The sequence below is a fragment of the Gnatocerus cornutus genome, chromosome 7 (genome assembly GCF_029298725.1).
Source record: "Gnatocerus cornutus isolate USDA-ARS CGAHR chromosome 7, icGnaCorn1.1, whole genome shotgun sequence".
Classification (NCBI taxonomy): Eukaryota; Metazoa; Arthropoda; class Insecta; order Coleoptera; family Tenebrionidae; genus Gnatocerus; species Gnatocerus cornutus.
In genome coordinates, this window is record NC_142239.1 from 13070216 (window position 1) to 13091930 (window position 21715).

General features: G+C 37.4%; 4 protein-coding genes across 4 annotated transcripts; 1 reads left to right on the forward strand and 3 right to left on the reverse strand.

Annotated features, from left to right (window-relative positions):
- Positions 1-4379: 4379 nt before the first annotated feature.
- LOC148171157 (dopaminechrome tautomerase-like) lies at positions 4380-8319 on the forward strand. Its single transcript, XM_088040709.1, has 2 exons — positions 4380-5015; positions 7147-8319. Exons 1-2 carry the CDS (start codon positions 4415-4417, stop codon positions 8109-8111), a joined length of 1566 nt encoding a protein of 521 aa, XP_087896835.1. The 5' UTR covers positions 4380-4414; the 3' UTR covers positions 8112-8319.
- Positions 8320-8381: 62 nt separating this feature from the next.
- On the reverse strand, positions 8382-17413 carry Smurf (SMAD specific E3 ubiquitin protein ligase). The gene is made up of 8 exons (XM_088040708.1): positions 17260-17413; positions 17064-17102; positions 16766-17008; positions 13504-13850; positions 12857-13331; positions 11142-11311; positions 10239-11092; positions 8382-10162 (listed from the first exon to the last, which is right to left on the reverse strand). Exons 1-8 carry the CDS (start codon positions 17312-17314, stop codon positions 9517-9519), a joined length of 2829 nt encoding a protein of 942 aa, XP_087896834.1. The 5' UTR covers positions 17315-17413; the 3' UTR covers positions 8382-9516.
- A 375-nt stretch (positions 17414-17788) lies between these two features.
- LOC148171159 (uncharacterized) lies at positions 17789-19218 on the reverse strand. Its single transcript, XM_088042148.1, has 4 exons — positions 18664-19218; positions 18450-18617; positions 18054-18404; positions 17789-17998 (listed from the first exon to the last, which is right to left on the reverse strand). The coding sequence occupies exons 1-4, from the start codon at positions 19216-19218 to the stop codon at positions 17789-17791; spliced, it is 1284 nt and encodes a 427-aa protein (XP_087898274.1).
- A 119-nt stretch (positions 19219-19337) lies between these two features.
- Positions 19338-21680, reverse strand: LOC148171160 (hexosaminidase D-like). Its single transcript, XM_088040952.1, has 9 exons — positions 21613-21680; positions 21513-21567; positions 21288-21453; positions 21024-21244; positions 20795-20978; positions 20367-20745; positions 20154-20321; positions 19681-19767; positions 19338-19634 (listed from the first exon to the last, which is right to left on the reverse strand). Exons 1-9 carry the CDS (start codon positions 21639-21641, stop codon positions 19436-19438), a joined length of 1488 nt encoding a protein of 495 aa, XP_087897078.1. The 5' UTR covers positions 21642-21680; the 3' UTR covers positions 19338-19435.
- Between the last annotated feature and the right edge of the window lie 35 nt (positions 21681-21715).

Sequence of the window (21715 nt, forward strand, 5' to 3'; positions counted from 1 at the left end):
AGAGTTCAAAAAGTCAAAAATCCCTAATTTTTGAATTTTTTTTGTCCATTATATCTTTGTTTGAAACTATTAAAATTCACCAAAATGTTCTTTTTCCAGTTTTCTTAACAGTCTGCGCCGTTATAAAGAATTTAAAATATTTATTATAAAAATGGTGGATGCGCCGGTTTTGAAAAATCTATTACCAGGTCACACTTTTTTCCATTATAAAAAATAAAACTCACATTATTTCTGCATCGTTAAATTAGTGACATGGTGTAAAACAAGTTAAATTACCAAACCGAATTTATCTTCTAAATCACTGTTTCGTGACTTCACAAGTGTAAATTGCATTATAACCACAATGGGACAGCTCATTGAAAGTAAATTGATGGAAAAAATTTGCATAACGTAGTGACTGTAAAATACAAGATTTTTTTTATCAACGACACTAAGAAAAGGAAGGTTAAAACAAATATTTAATATTGCTATTTAAAATTCACTCGACAAGACAAAAATTAAAAATATCACTTCGTATTTGAACGCGGTCAAACATACGTAAAATAAGTGCATTCCGAGAAATCATAAACCGTGAATTTATAACAATCATTGGAACAATAAAACAGACAGTTCCCTCTTTAGGCTCTGTATAACATTTCAAAAAAGATTCCATTCAGCCCTCGCCAACACCCAACTTAATCACAATCTCATTATTAAACATTACAATTATTTATCACAAAAAGTTCGCAATTACTTTACTCCTTTCGCAATCTTAACACTTTGCGTTACATAACAGACGTAACAGAAAGGCGAAGACCATTTTACAGCATCCGTAAAACCTTATTCGGAGTCACCTTTCCTTTTCCTCCAAGTCAACTCCCTTTGACCTATTCGGTTATTGTTCTTCCTACACACAATAAAGTTGTATCCAACGCCCTCATTGATTGATTAGATTACCTAAAACTGCTAATGTGGCAACACCTCCACAAAAGTGTCAATTTTTGTATTTTCCATTGCAGCCAAGGATAATTTTGCTTACACAAAAGCATTGAATTTGTGGTTGTATTAATACGTTACATCAACAGTGGTGGTCAATTAACAGTTTTCTCACGACGCAGGAGTGTGAATTAATCAGTAAATAATTATTCTGCAAGGAAACGAAGATTTTTCAAAATGGAACACGCGTGAAAATTACATAAAACGTTTAATAAAATGTGTCTCGCAGTGTTGCCACATGCGGCGTAGTTTCTCTACTCCTAGACTCAAATTTCTAAAAGTGGTAAAACGGATATGAAAAATTGTCTTGCAAACACTAAAAAGTTAAGAAATGATGACATAACTGATTGAACTAGAATCTTCTTGATATCACCTTGACAAACTTAATGAATTCGCGACACAATTTCTTGTGGTCAGGTGACTCACCATTATTTATAAATAAGGAATAATATTATTTGCAACATCTCTATTTCTTCCAACAAATTATCATGTTTGATCTTAACCTATTTGCTCGAACGAAACAATGAAGGTTGCTGAAATGAATATGTACGGAAAAATAGACAATAACAAGGACACTAACAATGTGCTCATGTGAACATGGAGAACTGCGAAAAATACTCTTCAGCTTGTGAAGAAAAGCGCTCGGATTTGTCGGCATCCTGTTCTGGTCTGGTTGACGACAAAAAATATAACTTGCATAATTATCGTGCAATTTCGCTAATCGTTAGTGGTAATGTAATAAAACTGGATGCATCCTGTATTTACTTTTTCTTTTATTTAGAATTAATGGAGATATCAGAAGAATTTATTTCGTTACAACCTGAAGAGACATGCGGTGCATGTTTGTTATTGACGCTCCTTAAATTATAATGGAGAAGTTTGATTCGCTAATTAGCGTTTTTAGCCATTCGTGTCTCAGTCCATATTAACATGAAAGTGTGAAGTTTTTACAATATTACGCTACATTTTTAACTTTGAAGATACAAGTAAATCGGAATTTTTGCCTTGGAAATATTAAAATTTGCGTGCATCTATTTCTACTATTGCAGTTATTTTGTTTACGTGAAAATGGTAAACAGGTGCTATTATAAATGCAAGAAAATACGTACATAAAGGTGGGATTTTTGATATTTAACGCACATTTTCACAATCGTCAGGATCGCAGAAAATATAAAATTTACACATTCCTGCTACATTAATACAGCAAGTACAGTCATCGCTGCATTTTTATGACCACGATTTCGAACTTTTTTCTGCGAATTTTGCCATTAAAATCCTAGAGAACCCATTTCTTTGCTTTTCAGCTTATTGTTAGTTTAACAAGTGGAACAATTTCGCCTGTTGAGTTAACCGAAAACGCTCTGGAAGAACTCTTGCGGGCACAACTATAAAATGACGCAAGTCCATAAAGCCAAGTATGGAATCAGTTTATGGTTTATGACTAAATATTGTCTAAATACATTGTTTAGTTTTCAGAACTATTATGTAAGAAATGGTAATGTTGGTTAGTAAAAAATTCCGTGAACTTTTTCTGAATTGAAAATTTTCTTGTGCTTCTGGGGATAGTTTCAAATAGAAACAAATTGTTTCAAAGTTTTGTTCAAAGTTTCTAGGCTTTTAACTTAATTTCTTATTGTTAGTTTCCTAGTTCTCTCAAGTTCGCAGTTTATTGATTTTATTTTTTTTATTTCAATTTTCCTTACGTAATCAGAATTGTAGAATTACTTTACCATCGTTTTATGAAAAAAATAACAAAATTTAGAAATTTCCAAAAAATTAGAGAAAAATTTAAAAAACCTCAAATAAATTTAAAAAAAAAGATCCTAAATTACCATAAAAAATCGAAAGAATCTAAAAACTCGTAGAGATTCTTGGACATTCTAATTTAAAAAAAAATGAGAAAATTGAGAAAATTCATGTTCCATTCCAGAAATTCCAACCATTGTCGAGAATTTAAAAAAATATTTTTGTCTTTTGAAGAAAACTCTTGAGAAGAAAATTAAATTCGTCAAAATTTGAGTTAAAGATTTATGTAGTTTCCAGAACAAATATGCAAAATTGTAGAGGATTTCAGAATCCTAAACAAACCTAGAGTGTCGCGGAAAATTAAAAAAAAACCTAAGAACTTAATGGCTTAAGTAACAATTCTATAAAATTTTAGAGAATTCCTGAGAATCTCAAGATATCTGTAAGATCCTGAAATAATATCCTAAAGAACAAAATCCAAATAATCCGTGGAATTTATCCAAATGCTTCAAATCCAACCAGAAGGATAATTTTAAAAAAGATACAAAATCCAGAAGAATTCTAAATAAATTCTAAAACCTAGAATTTACTAATGAAAAATTAAGAGAATACTAAAAATATAGAAGTAATAAAGGTACTAATAAAACCGGACAAAGAACTGTATCACTCATATCAATACGAATTTTTTTCTCATTAACATCTAATCATCTAAAAATTAGAAACTGACAATGCGCCGTTACTGCATTACATCCTTCTAATATTAATATTCTCATTACTTGCATTCGAGTAATAATTTCCTTCCCGAGCGGAAATAAATCAATTAAAACTGAAAAATTAAAGTCGCCGGTCTTCGTGACAAATCCTAGAAATCTGATAATTTTAAAAAACGCAAATGTACGACGTAAAATGAAAAACACCCGTTTTTCCGCATTTATTATCATTTCTTGCAGTTGTGGAATTACATATTATTTAGCCATTTTAAGAATGTCCACGATAAGCAAACCAGTGCTTTTAGTTTTGTTTTAACGTAATTCGATAATTCCAACATTTCAACGACAAAAAAAGTTTTAGTTTATTAGCAAAGGATGTTTGTTCGTCTTATTTGAAACTGTCACCTTGAGAAAAGTAATAAAACGGTGCAAACAAGCACCATTCAATGTTCCAACTGAAGCATTGAAATCTCCAATGAGACTCGAAAATTGTGTTCAAGTTCCCGAAATCTCATAAATTACTCTCACTGGAAAGTCGTACAATCATAACAGTGATCTATCGCTCTAAAGATTAAAGATCGAGAGCACAAGAATAGCCTCCAGAAACTTTCCATTGATGTTATGCGTAATAAACATAACAAACCAGTTTAAAGACGTTCGAAAATCTTCGATTTTCCGTGCTGTATAGGCAACGGTACTCTTGTAAAATAAAAAAGAAAATCGTGCTTGATAGCGATCGTGCGGAACACACCCATGGAAGTCCTTCCCTATTTCGCCATCCAGTACTAATTTAATAACAGCAGGTCTTGGTGTGGATGGTAGTAATGATGGTAGTACTGACCCATCGCCTCAGATTTGCAAGAAGTTATAAACAACCAAATGCGTCACATTGAGTCACAGTTTAGCATTATTAACAAGTTTCCACGACTATAAAACCGCCGGTGTGCTAAGGTAAAGGCTTAGTTGAACTTGACTCTCGCACCATGAAGAGCTGTCTCCTCCTGTTTGTCTTCCTCCACTTCGGCACCCCTCAAGGTGTCAAATTCTACGTGACGCGCCACTGGAAATACATCAATTTCACCTGGCCCGATGAAGACTCCCTTAAAACTGCCACAGCAAACGGGGCGTACATCCCCGAAAACATCATCATCGCTGGAATTAAGTACTACGATGACTATTTCTACTTGACTTCACCCAGAATGAAGAACGGCGTTCCCGCGACGCTCAGCAGGATCAAAGCGGGACAAGGACAAGCAGTTTCGCCTAATTTAGAGCCGTTTCCGTCATGGGAGATGAACAGTTTGGACGATTGTAATAATTTACAGAATGTGCAAAACGTGGAGATTGACGGCAGGGGGCAAATGTGGATTATCGATGGGGGGAGAGTGCAAACGTTGATGAATTCGGTGGTGAAGTGCTCGCCCAAGCTGGTTATTTACGATATTAACGCGAAGAGAGTTAGCACGGTTTACCATTTCCCTGAAGAAGTCACGACGAAGAACGGGAGCTATTTGTACGACCTGGTGGTGGATGCAACTGATGGAGGGTTTGCGTACATTACAGACAACAATCCTGAAGATCTCGGTAGGTGTGATTTAATTCAAAGAGTGTCTTTGTAATGTGTGGCACGTCGTTTCTTTGTTGATGATGACTATCAGTAGCGGTTCATCGTGTTTCGGAAATGTTTTTGACGAGTTTTCCGTATCCGCTGATTGTCTTGGAACGTGGTAACTGAAAATTCTTTTGGTTTTTTGCGGGTTTAATCCAAAAAGCGTAAACAGAAGATAAGTTTGCTCCACTTTACACCATTCAAAAGTGTGAGTAAAATGATTTGGGTCAACCATCAAAAAAACCTGAAATTAAAAGTGTTTACGGTTTTACCTGTGATTTGACCTGGCATTGTTAGTTCTTGTCTAGGACGGTCATTTAGTCAGATAATAATGCTAATAACAAATAATTAAATAATTGAATAATTCTTAACTACGGAGCTTGTTATTACACGTGAGATTATAGTGGTCTAGTCTTTCATTTTTGTTAAATTCGTGTCAAATTTTATTGTTATTATATTTTTGATATTCGCAGCGTTAATCTTTATAACAAAGAATTATGTTTTCAGGGGAAAGTTCAAGGTTTGGCGTTGTTATAATTAACCTTTTTGGTAAACGTAAGATGTGGAAATAGGCGCCGTGTTTTGTGGGGGCGGTGGAATAAAGTGATGTCAAATGTCTCTAAATTCGGAAAATGTCAGTACAACAATAAAAAAGTTAAAAAAAGTCTTGAAAAATTACGAGATCGACAAGAATTATTATTATCTGCGGTAAAACTTAAGTAACTCTGAATCATCAATAATAATAAATTAAATTGCAATAATAGAAACCAATTTCAGTTCTTTTTTATGCTCCAACTTTAGAAATTAAATATTTCTCATAAAAACGTACAAAATCCTTGTGATAAAAAAATGGATTTAGCAGTAAGTGAATCGCAAAAAATAAAAAAAAATCAAATTCTTATAGTTTATCTATAAATTTTTGTCCCAATTTTTTATTTCTGTGATTTAGAACTATGTATTAATAAGTAAACTTGCCTAAAATAAATAATTAAATCACCAAAATTAATTGACAATAATTAAAACTTACAAAATTACGAAATTTAAAAAAAATTATAAATGAAACGAACATTTTGCTAACTCTAAATCTAAAATTTCTAAAAATTCTCTATTTGGTTCTATTTTTTTCACTTCTGACCTAAAACAATGCCGTTCCCAAATTTCAATGGTGTACTACTTGAACTACCGCCGTTGCGGAATTTTGCAGAAAATAGTCAAAATATTTATTTTGCCCGGTCTAAAAACAAAAATTTCTGAAAATGCTGTTTCTTGCTCTAAAATCTTGTAATTTTTCACAGCTAATAAACGTTCCTTATTTAACTGTTTCTCCAAATTTTGCGGATTATACCAAAAAGTGGAGAAAATTTTTTCCTCATTCCGAAAATTGGAAAAAATTCCTGGTTTGGATTCGCACAGTAGAGCTTGAAATATAGAAAACTAGCACTTTTTATCAAAATTCAACGACTAAATCGCAAGAAAACAGCTGAAATTTTCACGAAATCTGCAAAATTTAAAAAGAAATCCACTTATTTTTATGCTAAATGATGATTTTTCGTCCATTCTGGCCGTTTTTTAGGTTGGATTCGCACAGTAGAGCTTGAAATATAGAAAACTACCACTTTTTATTAAAATTCAACGGCTAAATCGAGAGAAAACAGCAGAAATCTTCAAGAAATCTGCAAAATTCGTAAACAAATCCGGTTATTTTGATGCTAAATAACGACGTTCGTTGTTTTACCACCTAAACTAGAGAAGTTGCAAAATTTAGTAAAAACTCATTTTAAAAACAATTGATAAGAATTCTATTTTTTGTTCGAAAATCTTGTAATTTAGCACAGCTAATACAAGAGTCTAAAGTAATGAGGGCCCGAAATTTAAATCTTTTATTGCTTAAACAACCAAAGTTGTGGAATTTAGTAGAAAATAGTGAAAATACTTTAGCAAACCTAACTGTATAAATATCTCTCAAAACGAAAATTTCCTCTTCTAAAATGTCGTAATTTGGTAAAATGAATGACGAAACGCCGCCAAACATGGTGTGGCATTCACCGCTAATTTATCTCCACCTCTTAAAACGTTTCCTATGTATCTACATAATTTTCCTTGCAGGCATCATCGTCTACTCGGTCAAGGAAAACCGCTCATGGAAAATCCGCGACACGAAAACAATGACCGCAGACCCATCAGCCACCCAATTCTCCGTCAACGACACCCACATTGACGTACCCATCGGCATCGCCGCCATCGCTCTCGGCCCCCGAGTCCACACTAGTAACAAAGTCGTGATTAACGAAGACCGCGAGGTCTACTACTGCCCTCTGTCAAGTCTTCATCTCTACTCCATCAACACCTCAGTGTTAAGAAACGAAGAACTGGTGGCTAAAAGTGGAAGAACCGACTTCGGGGAGTACATAAAAGACGTCGGTTTGAAAGGATCCCAAACTGTCGGAATGGTCATGGATAATCAAGGAGTTCTTTATTACAATCTCTTGGGAATGAACGCTGTGGGCCGATGGGACAGTCACACGCCGTTTGAAGCAGGACAAAGACTTATCGCACGGGATAAGACGTTCCTCGAGTGGCCTAATTCTTTCACTTTTGATAAGAGCGGAAATTTGACGGTGTTAATGAACAGGCTTAATAGATTTGTTTATGATAAGATTGATTTAAATGAGTATAACTTTAGGTTGATTTCGGCGCACGTCGGAGGAAGGAGTTATCTTCAGGATGAAGATTTCAGTTATGACTCCAGTTCGACCACCACTGCAGAACCGTTGCCAAGCCCACAACCAGGCAACGAACGCGAGGGAAATCACGATAATCACAATGATCATGACCAAACGATGCTCAATCATGACGATCATGATCATTCGATGCCCAATCATGATGATCATGATCATGCGATGCGCGGTCATGATGATCATGATCACGGGATGTACAATCATGATCATCATGAATCTAGTACGATCAATAGTACTAGTACTGATACTGTCATCATAACGAGGGGATCAGGAAGTAGATTTGTAGTCAGTTTGTTAGCTGTAACTTTAGGCACTTTAATCGCTTTAGTGTGACAAGTTCGGTAATCATAAAGTCGGGTACTGTTAAAGATGGTCTGCTAGACCAGTGTCCTTAAGTCTCTTGGAGAATAATGTAAATTTTATGTACTTATAATTGTTAACAATTGTAGTTAAGTCTGTGTTATTAGTTGTAACTTTCTTTGATTACCAAAGCGCGAGTTTATTGTTTAACACGCTATGTAATAAATAGTGTTTCCATGTTTGGTTTTATTTTCTTTGCGCCGTTTTTTGGTTGTATTGACTGGGAAGCTAAAAAATGGTTCATTACAAAATAGTTTAAAATATAATTCATCTGAATACAGTAATATACAAATAAATCTTAATATAAACACCACAATTAAATTATCACTAATAGAAAATGAACAATGACGCAATCAAAGAAACTGAACGAAACCAAACAGAAAGTTATGTACACTAGAAGAGTATTTGAAAGTGATTTAGCAAACCTTTAAGTCTAATCGTAAACTTAAAAATATTCTTACAAAATTGCTTTAATATGCGATACAATCAAGTGCAATTAAAAACGAGTTATCACTATTTAGAACAATATTGCTTCGTGTAATCTTATTATCAAGTAGAAAAATTACAAAGTAAATAACAAAAAGTGCACAGATAAAAATATATACAAATCGATAAATTAGGAAAAATCACAATACCGCTTATCAAAAGTTTCGTTAAATCTAATTATTTTTAACTCAAATCAGTTCGTGTGAATGAAATGAAATATTTACATAAAGAAACAATCACAAAACAAATACTTCGTTTCCTCCCCGCCGAAGAAAACAATGTAAATATATATTTTTGTCTTTTTAGCAGATAAACATCATCATCAACTAACAATACAATAAAATATTTATTGTTGTTTTAAAGCACTTTTTGGCCATCAGGTCAGGCATTTAAACTATCACCAGGATTTGAATTAGGCAAACTTGTGTTTTTCACTCTCAAAATAAGCAATTTGGCCATGATTAGCTGTGTAAAAGCTCAAAATTCCCGCCACGAAAATCACTGGACTACACTGTGCTTCATTTTTCCTGCAACAAACTATTTGTTTTCAGCCAATCATAAAGCTGAGTTTAAAATTTTGCGCCAAGAAAAATGAAATACAGAGTGATCAATTGAATTCTACCACACAGAAACGTTTAATTCACAACAGAGTGATGGCCAACTAGAAAAATAATTCAATTGATCGAATTGTAAAAGTGCGTGGGCAGGTTTCACCGCTACTCAAGCGAATTTATCTTAACCTAAAAGTTGTACTTAACACCCTCAACCAAGTGCTGATAAAACTCTACGAGCGTGATTGACTAGCTTGAGGCACTTGTGATCCGCTAGCATGCAGCCAAGGCACTCTTCAGTCTCCAACAAGACCGTGATATGCGAATTATGTAGAAGGCGCTCATTCTACAGCAAAACCGCACGTCTCCTCCACAGCCTGAGTCAACTTATCGGCCAAAATCTGATAGTTATCATAAGGAGGTATGTCGATCCTGTTGAAACAAGTATGTGCTTTCGGCAAATTCTGTGGTGAACAATCTATACAATGAATCGTGAATAATCTAGGCCCTGCCGCCCCCGTGCTCCCTTGTAAAGCTTTAAACCCTTGCAGAGGTACTCTAGAAGAACCAGTGACGAATTGTAGTAACCTCGCTCTCATTTCTTCCGAGTACGATTCCACCACTTGCCAGAACCATTGTACGACCGGAGTTTCCGGTGTGCAATGCTTCAAGCGGGTGTGGGATCTCCAATCGGCGATGTCTATTGAGCCGATTCCGCTTATTACTAATTCTAGTTCACGTTCGTCGAAAGGACGAAGGAGCGATGGAGGAATGAGTTCCGTGAAACCTTTCTGGAGAGCGAGAAATTGCTGTTCAATTCCGCGCATAAAACGATAGTTTACGTAGAGTTTGACGTATTCGCGTTTGTTGTCTTCGGTGACTGAGATGGCGGCGCCTCCTGGTTTCAGCTCGTGCACTTTGACGATGCCAAAACTGTTGTTTTCGACGGAGAAGGTTGTGTCCAGGACGCCGTTGATATTATTTTCGCTGAAATAAAAGAAAATTCTGTGCTATCGAAGGAGGAGGAACCGTCGCCAGCTCTAAATCTCTCTAAGCTACTTACAGCATCCACGTGAGACTCCGGTGCAGTTCCGGGTCCACTCCTTCGATATCCTGCAGCGTAATCGGCTTGTTCAACAACTGCTTATAGAACGGCAACGTAAATCCGCCTTCCAATTGATGGTTGTGAAAAACAGCAATCCCTAAGATCCTCCCGACGAAATGAAAGTACGACAAATGCTCCGGATTCACGGCCGAGTCCGGATTAATTTGTAACGTGTAGTGATCGTCTCTACTGTACTGGAACAATCCATACTGCGGATTGAGCATCTCCCTCGACAACAAATGTAACCATTCCCTGGCAACCCCGCCATAATCCAACCCTTCTTCGCCCTTAAACTTAACCATCAGCCTTTTCCTCATATCTTTAGGCCTCATCTTCATTATTAGTCTATAACTCTCTTCAAACACTTCGTTCCGAGACACTTCTAACCGACAGTGTCCACTCTGAGGTTGCAGCGCGGTTAGTTCAACTCTTAAAGCTTTCAGTTTCGCTACGAGATCGCGTCGGTATTTCGGTAAGTGGTCTGTATCGTTCAATAAACCCTGAGGAAGGTCGTCAACTACTCTACTTCTTGGAGATAAAGGCGCCGGGTTCTGCGGCGCCGGCTGACCGTTCGTTACCACCGACGGCGGCGTCGCCGTCGTTGTCGTCGTCGTCGTAGTATTTATCGTAATAGTCGTCGAAGCTGTGGACGGCGACGCCGTCGTAGTTGTCACCGTTTTGCTAACCGGAGTACTGCTCGTCGTCGTAGTGGAAGGGCCACTGGCTCTACGTAAAATATTATTGAGTATTTGGGTGTTGAGACGTGGATCGGTAAACTGGGTCGTCCTATTGTTGTGGTCGACGAAATAAATCTATAAATCGATTTTCAAAAATGGTTTGTTAGAGGGGTGGTGAGCGTACCCGTCCCGTCGCCGTTTGCCGCATTTCCCATCCCGGGGGTAGAGGACCTAGGTGGTCTAACGCTAGACTTAGAGGAGCTAGATCTTTCGGTATCCTTGGGTCGTGCCAGGTTGACACTCCTGTCGGGATGTGGAAAAAGTAAACCTGTCCCTGTTGAGTTGTTCTCAACTCTGCAAGAAAAGCGGCGTTAAATTCGAAGGTAATGAGCTTTTTCTGAGAACATCAATTTGTTGTGGTTGCGATCAGAATCAATCAACTTATTCAAGTAGTGTCTGTGGTCTCACCATCATTGTTTACAGTACTTTCACTTTCTGCAATTAACCGTAATTAAAGCATTTAATGAACTTGAATGAACAGACGCTGGGTAATCCGTTAAGTTAGTTAGTTGTTACGGTACTTCAAATTTGAAAAAAACTGTTGTTATATAAGATATTACAACGATAAATCAATCAATAAATAGAGAACAAGAAGCAACACGTAATAATAGATTCAAACTGCTTATATTAATAATGTACAATTGACACGAAGCCAGTCACAGTTGGAGCACGATTTTTTTACATGCTCTTCGTTTCTGCGTAATCTAATTAATTTCACTCTTTTAATTGAAAGAGCAATACGTCTAATTAAGTTATAATAAACTGGTCTGAATGAATGAAACATGGGGCGCTGATAGAAACTGAAAAACTATCCGTTCTATTTTAATTTTTTGTTGGAACAAGTTCGCATTTATGGCAATGAATTGCATTCTTGCGTAAGAGTTTTTTCACCTAATCAAACAAAAAATTGTATAAATATTATATAAATCGATAAATCGACCGCTGGAACGATAATGAAAATAAACTAGAGATTTGTCATTTCCCTTTTTTTGTGATTGAATTAAATTTTGCCGTTTAATTTGGTATCTGCCATGTGATAACTGATAAAGATAACGAATATCCCTAAAATTTCTATAAAATTTAGTAATTTGGTATATTAATAAGCGCATATTGACTAATCAATCAAATATAATTTCAAAATTCTTTGCTAGATTAGTAAAGGTTCTAAATGTTATTATTTTAGCGTTGCTCTAATAGGTACTTACTTTGAAATTCCATTCCAAAGATTTTAAAAAGCCACACAACAGGATTTAGCCAAAACGCAAAATGTTATTCGTCTCTAAAATTATTGTGTGTTACTGTAATTTCGTGAAACGCCAGGATAAGATATGCAAATACAATAATGACGTACTAAGTGTGTTAAAAAGCGTTAAAATTATGCAATTTCTCACGAGTTTTAGACGTTAAAAATAAACGTTTTAAAATGTTTTTCTAGACGGTTTTTACTAATGGGAAATAAAATATTTATAAAAAGTCAAAATTTTAGATAAATTAATTTCCTCATTCTTCTGGTTTTCAAATAAGGAACTACAACCGAAACCTTTCCATGAGACGATCTAATAACTTCTTGCTTTGGTTAACGAATTAGACCTTAAAACGTCTATTAGTAAACCATAATTCAATTAGCACGATGACTGATCATGTAATTAGAAATATTAATTAGCGCCTCATTTTCATCAATAAATGTCTTCAAACCTTTGACCGTCCAGAAATTAGCATAAACCGCGTCTCCATCTGCAACGTTTTAAAGATGACTAATTTGCCTCATCCGGTCTGAGGCAACTTTTCCAAGAACTCGACAAACTTCATCAAACCCATCAAATAATGAAAATTTCTTACCATATCCAGGAGGTAGATCCAACTTATTCCCTTGTGATGTACTCTGTTGTGTATTCGGCGGTGGCTGTACTGTCCCCCCGGAATTCCTGTTGTTCCTGCCCGACCGTCTCCTGCTGCTTCCGTCTCTCCTCTCCTCTGTACTCCTTTGCCGCCGCTCACGCACCACCGCCCGCTGTTGTCCTTGTCCCATTTGAGGACTCACCACAGAACTATCACTACCGTTTACACTCAAATTATTGTTAACGACGCCGTTGTTTGGAGCATTACAACTGATATTGTTCGGGGCGGGTACAACCGACGTTGAAGTCGGCGACATCGTTATGAAGTTCCTGTTGTCGTTTTGGGGTGACGCGGGTGTTGTTGGAGTTGGACGCGACTCCTTTTGAGGACTAACAACTGGGGAAATCGGGGATGTGCTCGAACTTGGCGTTAAAGTCTCCACGGTGTTGTTGTTAAGGATTTCCTGCACGCCCACCTAGAAATCAAAAATTTGAAATTTAAGCTTCCGAAATTTGTAGTTGCGGGGACGTATATGGAGCGTTACATGAAATATCATCCAAGGTTGTACGCTGATTCATTCAATTCGATTTGAATCGTTTTTTAATCTCCCGAGGTTATTAATTAGGCACCCACTGTCCGGTCCTTACCGTATTATCTACTCCATTCGTGTTATTATTCTCCGCTTGGTTCGACGGCCTCCTCCTCGCTTTCCCCGTAGCTTGCGGTTTAATCCACTGCGTCGACCTAGTGATATGATTGACGTAATAAGGCCTCCCGTTTCCCGTTCTCCTCTCCTCCCATCCTGGAGGTAAATCTTCATTATTCGTAGGAGAAGAATCCCGATCTGAGGGACCTCGTAATTCGCCTTGTGGCCCAACAACGGCCAAAGGAGTTCCACTACAAGGTCCATCTCTCGATAACAATGATATGATGATTTGACCCTTGACGGGTTCACTGTCTTCTTGGGATGCTTTACCAAGATCTAAGCATTGGTCTGGGAATAAAAAACTCGTTAGATGTCTGCATAATGACTGTGGTTGGTTATGGAGCGGTGCACATCATGCGACATGTGGTGATTCGTAATAAAAATAACGGCTGTGTACGTTACTGTGAATAATCGTTATTACATGTCCGGTGGGAGAGAAAGTGAACGGAATGAGATCGCGATTTGTTTGTTGGAAAAAACGCACGCTTTTACAAATTCTAATTCTATGCATTTGCTTATAATCCATACAAATTAGTCCTAATGGGATGCTTTTTAATCGTCATTAATCAAAGTCGGTGGGCACGTCATTTTACGATTTTGCGTAACTCTGAAGAAATTATTGCACTTTTTGTTGTGGAAAAAACTCCAACCATAACAATGTGTTAAAACTTCTTCTAATCCGCCAAATCAATTAAAGAGTGTCAATGGCGTACCATTTGGTAAAATTTCGCCCTAATGATAAAAAAACACACGAATAAGAATTAATAAATAATCCCTTAATCCCAGTTAATTCTACGCATCAAGGCATCAAGGCCAATCAATAGAAAATCAAGGAAAGTTAGACAAATTCACAAGGAAATGAGGAGAATTTAGACGAAATCACAAAGAAATAAGGAGAGGTTAGACGAAATCACAAGGAAATGAGCGAAATTTAGACAAAATCACAAAAAATTATGCGGCAATTGAACACAATGAGATCAGGGAAAGTTTTACAAAGTGACAATAACATCAGGGGAAGTTTTACGAAATCACAAGGAAATAGGTGGAAGTTGAACAAAATCACAAGGAAATCAGGGGAATTTAGACGAAATGACAACAAAAAAGAAGAGATGAGACGAAATCACAAGAAAATAAGGAAAAGTCAGGTGTAGGTCATTTTTGAGAAGTATTATCCCCTGGGATTATTGCAAAAACTCTAGGATTAAAGAGACGGCACTGCTGTCTCATTATAATCTCTTTGATAAACAAAAAAATTTAAATCAATTTCAATGAACATTTAATGAGAACTACAGCAGTTAACCTTTCAGTGGTCGATATTTATTGGGATTCAAATAGTCGTGTGATTGCGATTAGATCACTTTGACAACAGGCAGGAATAGAAATGGTTCCAAACAGGCTCTACAACATCATAAATTTAAAAAAAAGTACACGTCTGAATCATTTCAGGTTTTTGAAATCCCATTATAAAAATTTAATGTAATCTCAAATTATACGCCAGTTAAATTCTCGTAATTTGATAAGACTTCATAACTTTATTTATTCTTTTCTAGAAGAACTCAGGTTCGTTAAAAATTTTTATTTAGAATCTTTTTATTTAGAATCGAAAAAATCTAAATCTGAGAACGTAGATTTTAGAAACTCGGAATCCAGAATTTGAGAATTTGCAACATTTTGCAGAACTCGAATCAACGAAACGTATCGACAATTGTAACTGCGAAAATTATTCTTTTCAGCACGTTAGAAAGTACAGGGCTTTCTCTAATAACAGTTTAGATTTTTAAACAAAATAGAGAATTCAGAAAATAGCTATTAAACTTACAATATTCATGATAATTACAACTTTATGTTCAAGCAACACGTTTCGAAAACAAAAAAACTCCTCTCCCACATCCGGTGAGTATCTATAAGTAACGGAAATCCAATTTTCTTATCGACCGCACCGAGCGATTTTATCGCTCGATTCCCATTAACCTGTTCGAATTCAAAATCGAACACAATAAAACGGCGTTCATAATAGAATTGATTAGAATATTTTTTGATTGATTAGACTTTAAGAAAACAAGCTCCTTTCTTGTTTGTGCTAGATTAATACAAACAAAAGTTTCAACACTACGCGATTTACGAGTTTGTCGGAAGATTCACAGGCTCAATAACCAGCTGACACGACACCTGTTCTGATTACTTCATTGAAAGTACACGCAGAGGATGATTCAGGACTTGATTATTCACTTTGGCTTTGTTGGAAGAATTCGGGCTGAATGGGGGCCCACTTTGCGAAGAACTGCTGTTATTGTGTTACCACGAGACGTGACATAATCCGCATTTGCATTTCTGGTACATGAAGTGAGCGCAGATGGTGACGACAGGACGCGTTATTTAGCTGATTATTTAGAAAAATAGAGCGGCCGTTGGTCCGTACTGCTTGATTTTTTAAGTCTGAAGGACTACTTCAGGAAGATTGGTGTTTCTGCGTACAACTGACAGACAGCAGGCTATTATTAATATGGATTTTGAATAAATTGCCTTAATTTATACACTTCCTGTTGATGACAAGATGCAAGTTTCATGCAGGCACCATTAATAAAACATTGGCAGCTTCTTGCGAGATCCTCTTAAACCGATCGAAGCGATTTGTAATCAAGACTTAAGTGCTCCGGCCATAATGCCCATACGTTGTGCGTCTCGAAATTACGGAAACAGTTGTGCTAGCATCAAATCAAAGCAATTTCCTTGCATTATAACCAATTTCCTCCATGACAATATAAAATAATTCGGACCCGCGTTCCGCTCCGTCGTTTATAAATGGCCCCATTTTTCCACGGCACGATTTTCCGTCGTAAAAATCGCGGTAATACCAATAATCGATGCGGTTTATATTTTAAAGCGACACGATTGTGTCACCTTGAATTTTACATTAGTTGGGACATCATTGATTCGAAGAAAAGGTCGCAAAAGCGGGTAATTAAGTCGTGCGGAATAATGGAAAAATTAAGTGATGGCGCTGCCTCTCAATTAAATTTTAATTTAGAATCGCCGGGCTGAATTACGTTTAATGGGTTATGACAACAGATGCTTAGAAAACAACAACACAATGGCTCTGTTTTAGATAAGACCTCAATTAAGCGCACGCAAAAAGTGGCGCTTCGCGAAAATTATCTCATTTTTTCTAGATTAGATATGGCGGTCATCTCGTGGGGACTTACATCCGGTGTCTCTAAGGCGCTGGATGTGTGAATTGACAATCCGAACACAGCCCAGGAAGCCACTTCCTTGTTTCTTTATCACTTTTCGGTGGTTCCATACTGAGATTGTGATGCTGTCGTTGCGTCCGATGTACAAGTCGTAATGGGAGTTCCATTTGGGCTCTAACGTGTTCTTGACGAACTCCGTAGAGTGGCATTGTCCACTTCCATCCACCGAGATCTTAGCGAATGGGTCTGGCAGCCCTGGGAACAAACCCCGCAAATTAGCGCTGATTTAAACACAATTGGGGGTACTTACGAAAAAGATCCTTCCGGACCAAGTTCCTCGCACAAAGAACTGAAAAAGAGGAATTTTCACTCATTTGTTACATCATAATTTCATAAACTTGGGAGGTCCCCCCAATGAGGCCATATTGTTTGACAGTTGAAGAATGTGGCTTTGGGTGGATTTTCCCAAATTTTCCAATGGAAGGGCGCATTTTCGCTTCACTTACTCGTCAATCGGATCTTCTGGGCACCATTCCGACGACTCGATGGAGGATTGGACATTTTCAAAATGTTCAATTGTTGTCAACACATTCATTTCACACACTCAACGCCATTTTTCTTACACTGACTGAAGCGCCACCTGCAGGCGAACCAACAACTGGCGCCAATATTGGGAAATTAAATATTTTCACGACAAAACGACGATAATTTACTTAATTTATGGTTCACGAACTCGGGAAACGCGGCTAATCGCAAGGCAAATTTACCGAGCGATTGGGCTATTTTTAGCGGGACTCTTAGATAACGATGGGGCAGAGGCGGAGCGGCCCAACAAACTCATCAATAAAATTAATCTAACATTTTTAGTAATTTCGTTTTTATTACCCAAAAAAAACACGCGCGAAATTTGAATTTTTAATTATTAAATCAACATTAGCTCGAAGATCCTACTAAAATATTAAATTAGATTAAAATGAAACAAGTCATTTATTTATCATAAGCACTTCATCGTACGATTTCTACCCACACCACTTACTAACACGTTATATTATTTTCAATCAAAAGACTCTTGAGCTCATCTATAACTCTATCGTCCTGCTTCTTCGCCAGCAACGCGTGCGTTTGTAAATTTTCCAGCATTTTCTTATACTTCCCCTCCAAACTGTTAAGGGCGTTCTTCAGCTCCTCCTGCTTCACCGCGTTCGCTTTGACAACAAAATCAGCTCTTTGAGTTTGTAGCTGCATCTACAACAAGAAGTTTTCAGTGGTTACCACCACGTTACCACTCTTCAATCTCTACCTGACTCGCCATATCTTTCACTTCAATTTCTTGTTTCAATTTGGCGATCTTCTTATAGTACTCTTTTTCGTTTTTACTGAACATTTTATCCAACTTCGTTATGTAACGACGGAGGTTGTTAACTTGTTCGGTATTATTCGACAGGTGATTCCTGAGCTGTTGAATTTCGTCCTCCATGTCTTTAACCAAACGCACTTTAGAGTCGCGTTCTTCTTGTAGAGACTTGATTTTTGCTTCGAGTTCAGCCACCTTCGTACTGTAGTGATTTTCTAACGCAATCACATCTCTTTTGTGGTTTCGTTTTAAACACTCCAGCTCTTGTTGTCTGGAGAATTTCAAATCATCGAGTTCCTGCAGAACGGTCTTCATTTAACAGTAAGACTAAGACAGTTTTACCTTCGTTTGAACTTGATCCTTTGTTTTTAGCGAGTCTAGTTCGTTTTGAAGGTCCGTGTTTTCCTGTTGGGCTCGAGTCAAGTTCTCTTGGAGCACTTCGATGGTTTTCTTCCTGTCTTCTGTCAAGTAATGGGTATCTTTCAATGCGTTTTTTACTTCCAACAAGTCCTGAAACTATCATTAACATCATTGTCTTTGTGACTAATAACACTACCTTCATTCTCTGTTTTAGAGCTTCAAGTTCTTGCTGTGACGGCTTATCCCGCTCTTCTTCTCCAATCGCTGTAGAGTCTGATAAGTCGCACCAAGAACTAGTTTCGGACTTTACTACCACCGTTTTGCCAATTTTTTGAAACGGCTGTGTGATTTTCCCCTTTGCAACCCGTTCTTTTCCTCGCTTACTACCATTTTGCTCTTCAGTTTGTGAGCGCCGAGGGGTAAGATACGGCCACTGCACCTCTTCATGTTGAGTTCGCGATGCAGTTTCAATCTGAAGAACGCTCCTCAAGCTCGGAAGATGATTCTTCGACGGGTTGTGCGTGAACGGGAATTTTAGTACTTGATCATGGATCTGGTTCGCGAGTTCTAACAAGTACCGATTTCTTTCCAGCTTCTCTGAGGGATCAACAGAGTTGCTGAGACGCTCCAACCATACGCGGTATCTCTCTAGTTTATAGCGGTCATTGATTTTATTGATAAGAGGCTTGATAATGTACAAAATTTGTCGAAATTCGATATCCAACAATTCAGTGCGAGTGTCATCACTCATTGTTACGACCTCTTGTTGTGGTACAAAAAACAGAAATATTCGCCAAGAGGTTTTGAACGAGACATCGATCGAGATGGATTTGACACTTTTAATTTTATGACAGTGACTTGATACTCCTCTGAGAAGACAAAATATAAAACATTTATTTTAAAGAAGCTCTAGTTACACAAAATAGGACTTATTTCTAAGTATCACAAGATTTTTAGGTACTGAATAACTAGATGTTCAATCTTCTTTGTCCTCTGACTCGGCATCCTAAAGATAATTGAGTCTCACAGTCGCTCTTGATTTGTTTCAGGTGCTCTTTGATTGGGGCTATTAGGGTCCCCAATAACTCCTCGATGGTGTGGGGGTAATAAATCTGCTCCAAGTGTCCTTTTAAGTAGGTTTCTAACGAGAGAAGCTCATTGGATAAACTGTAAGAGCGACTTAAGTAGTGGTTGAGCAACTGACTTAACTTACTCCACGATGACTGGTAAGATTGTGTCCACTTGCATCGGATTGGTATAGTTGTTCAAAACTTGCCACTGATTGAACCAGGAATGCATTCTAAAAAAGAGCAGATCGCTGATTCGTTCGTTCGAAATACTAAATGACCAATGAGGTCAATCGAAAGTCAATGTTTAGAGGTGAAACTGAATAAATAATTATGATGAATAAACGAAGACATAATAAAATAATGAGAATCGATAAGTGACCTTACTTGCATTAATCGATTCAAATTTGTTTTTTTTTGGCTATACATCACGATCAATAATTGAAAGTAGTTGGCTGTTACTTTGTGAACGTATGTCTTGATACCTGTCGTTCCCTAACATCTGCCAAGTTTTTTACGCTTTGATGTCAAGTTCAGACACACGTTTACAAAGTGCAAGCCGACTATATAAATAAATATTTCAAATAATAACTCCGTATTAATTTTTCCTTCAACTTACTGATCACTGTCTATAATACTTTTGTACTTTGTCCTAACATTGACAAACCACTCAAACGCCCCGAAAACTTGCCACCCAGGAAAACTCAATTCGGGCAAAATTGGGGACTTGACAGGATTTCCAAAATTCGTTGTATTTTCGTTGTACCCCAACATTTTCCCCACGGAACTAAAACGTGTCGTTAGTCAAAGCACAGGTGCTACAACAACATACTTGTGGAGCTCCGCATTATAGCCCCCATTGAGCCAAGTTTTTAGGCATAAAGACAGTGAAGGTATAGCTGTAGGTAGAAGTTCGCAAAGAGTGGCGTAGTGGTCGTACCTTGACCATCCAGTTAAAGCAATTCCTTTAAAATGCAAGATTTTACCAGCATGCATCCCAAGTTCTGCTAACCAAGCCTCATGATTGCTGATGTGAAATTTATTGACTGGGATGATCTGGCAGCTGGTGGTTGCCCCCTTGAAAGCAGAGGCAACCCAAACGTTGGAAAAAACGTTGCTGTATTTCTCCCACAAAGGGGCGCCTAAGTGGAAGGCTTCAGCTGAGTTGTAATACCAAACCATGGGCTCAACTAAAGAACCTATGTAGTACTCTACAATGTAATGTTATAATGAAAATTTGGGGGGTTTAAATTCGAGTACCCTGTAGAATGGGGGTGTCTATGTTCCTCATCATGTCATCCCAAACAATAATTTTCAAATTGGGGTAATTCTCTTTGATGTATTGAGCAACAGCAGTGACGTAGTCTAAGTACAGCCCAGGTTTCCCGTACTTGCCCGTGGTCACTCTTTTAGAACACGCGGAACACATCCCCATGTGCCAAACCTTAAAAAATCTGGTAGAAAAAGAACAAAACTGTTAAAAAAGTACTTCATCTGCCCCAATATGAATGTACTGAATCCCAGGATGGAACGCAATGATCTGTTTGAGGAGACTACGCACCAAAGGCATGGTTTCACTATGACTGGGACACATAGAACTAGGATACGCCTCCACTTCTCTTAAATTCCTCCACTGTTCATGTTTCAAGACATACTCCATGTGTCCAAAAATTTGTACTAGCGGTATAATAGTAAGCTCACAATCTGCAGCTGTACAGGAATAAATTTAGAGACTAAAATCCTAACTAATTACCCATATCAAGTAACTGACGAGCTTCCTCGATGGAATATGGGGCACCACTGACTTGAGCGCTGTTTGATAGCCCCCCGATTTGTAACAAGTCGCGCGTGTACGGAAAAGTGTCCTCCCATTCCAACAGTATACCTGTCGCCCCCAACTCTTTGATGAAAGGAAAAAACTAAAATTTATTTACAACTGTCAGAATTTAAGGTTATGAGAAGTGTCACCGTAACTCACTTTTTCGAAATAACACAACTTTGGGGGGGCTCCTTTAAGATCCAAGTGCACCAATCTGTAAGGAAAAGTCATGGGGGGTTTTAAAGGGGGTGATTCTTACCGTTGCGATCCTAACGTTAAAGCATCCATTGCTAACCTCACTTTTTGCTGTCAAATGAGAAGGTAAACAAAACATGGGACACAGGGCCGTATTGGGGAAATCA

Excerpts from the sequence above, each read along its gene's own strand:
- LOC148171157 (XM_088040709.1), top strand. The coding sequence starts at position 4,415 with ATGAAGAGCTGTCTCCTCCTGTTTGTCTTCCTCCACTTCGGCACCCCT. Across the intron at positions 5,016-7,146 it reads CAACAATCCTGAAGATCTCG|GCATCATCGTCTACTCGGTC; the intron begins GTAGGTGTGATT and ends TTTTCCTTGCAG.
- Smurf (XM_088040708.1), bottom strand. The coding sequence starts at position 17,314 with ATGTCCAATCCTCCATCGAGTCGTCGGAATGGTGCCCAGAAGATCCGA. Across the intron at positions 17,009-17,063 it reads GGTCCGGAAGGATCTTTTTC|GGCTGCCAGACCCATTCGCT; the intron begins GTAAGTACCCCC and ends GTTTGTTCCCAG. Across the intron at positions 13,332-13,503 it reads CGAATGGAGTAGATAATACG|GTGGGCGTGCAGGAAATCCT; the intron begins GTAAGGACCGGA and ends TTTGATTTCTAG.
- LOC148171159 (XM_088042148.1), bottom strand. The coding sequence starts at position 19,218 with ATGAGTGATGACACTCGCACTGAATTGTTGGATATCGAATTTCGACAA. Across the intron at positions 18,618-18,663 it reads CTCTAAAACAGAGAATGAAG|GACTTGTTGGAAGTAAAAAA; the intron begins GTAGTGTTATTA and ends TGATAGTTTCAG. Across the intron at positions 18,405-18,449 it reads AGGATCAAGTTCAAACGAAG|GAACTCGATGATTTGAAATT; the intron begins GTAAAACTGTCT and ends ACCGTTCTGCAG.
- LOC148171160 (XM_088040952.1), bottom strand. The coding sequence starts at position 21,641 with ATGGATGCTTTAACGTTAGGATCGCAACG. Across the intron at positions 21,568-21,612 it reads TTAACGTTAGGATCGCAACG|ATTGGTGCACTTGGATCTTA; the intron begins GTAAGAATCACC and ends TTTTCCTTACAG. Across the intron at positions 20,322-20,366 it reads TATAATGCGGAGCTCCACAA|TTCCGTGGGGAAAATGTTGG; the intron begins GTATGTTGTTGT and ends GACACGTTTTAG.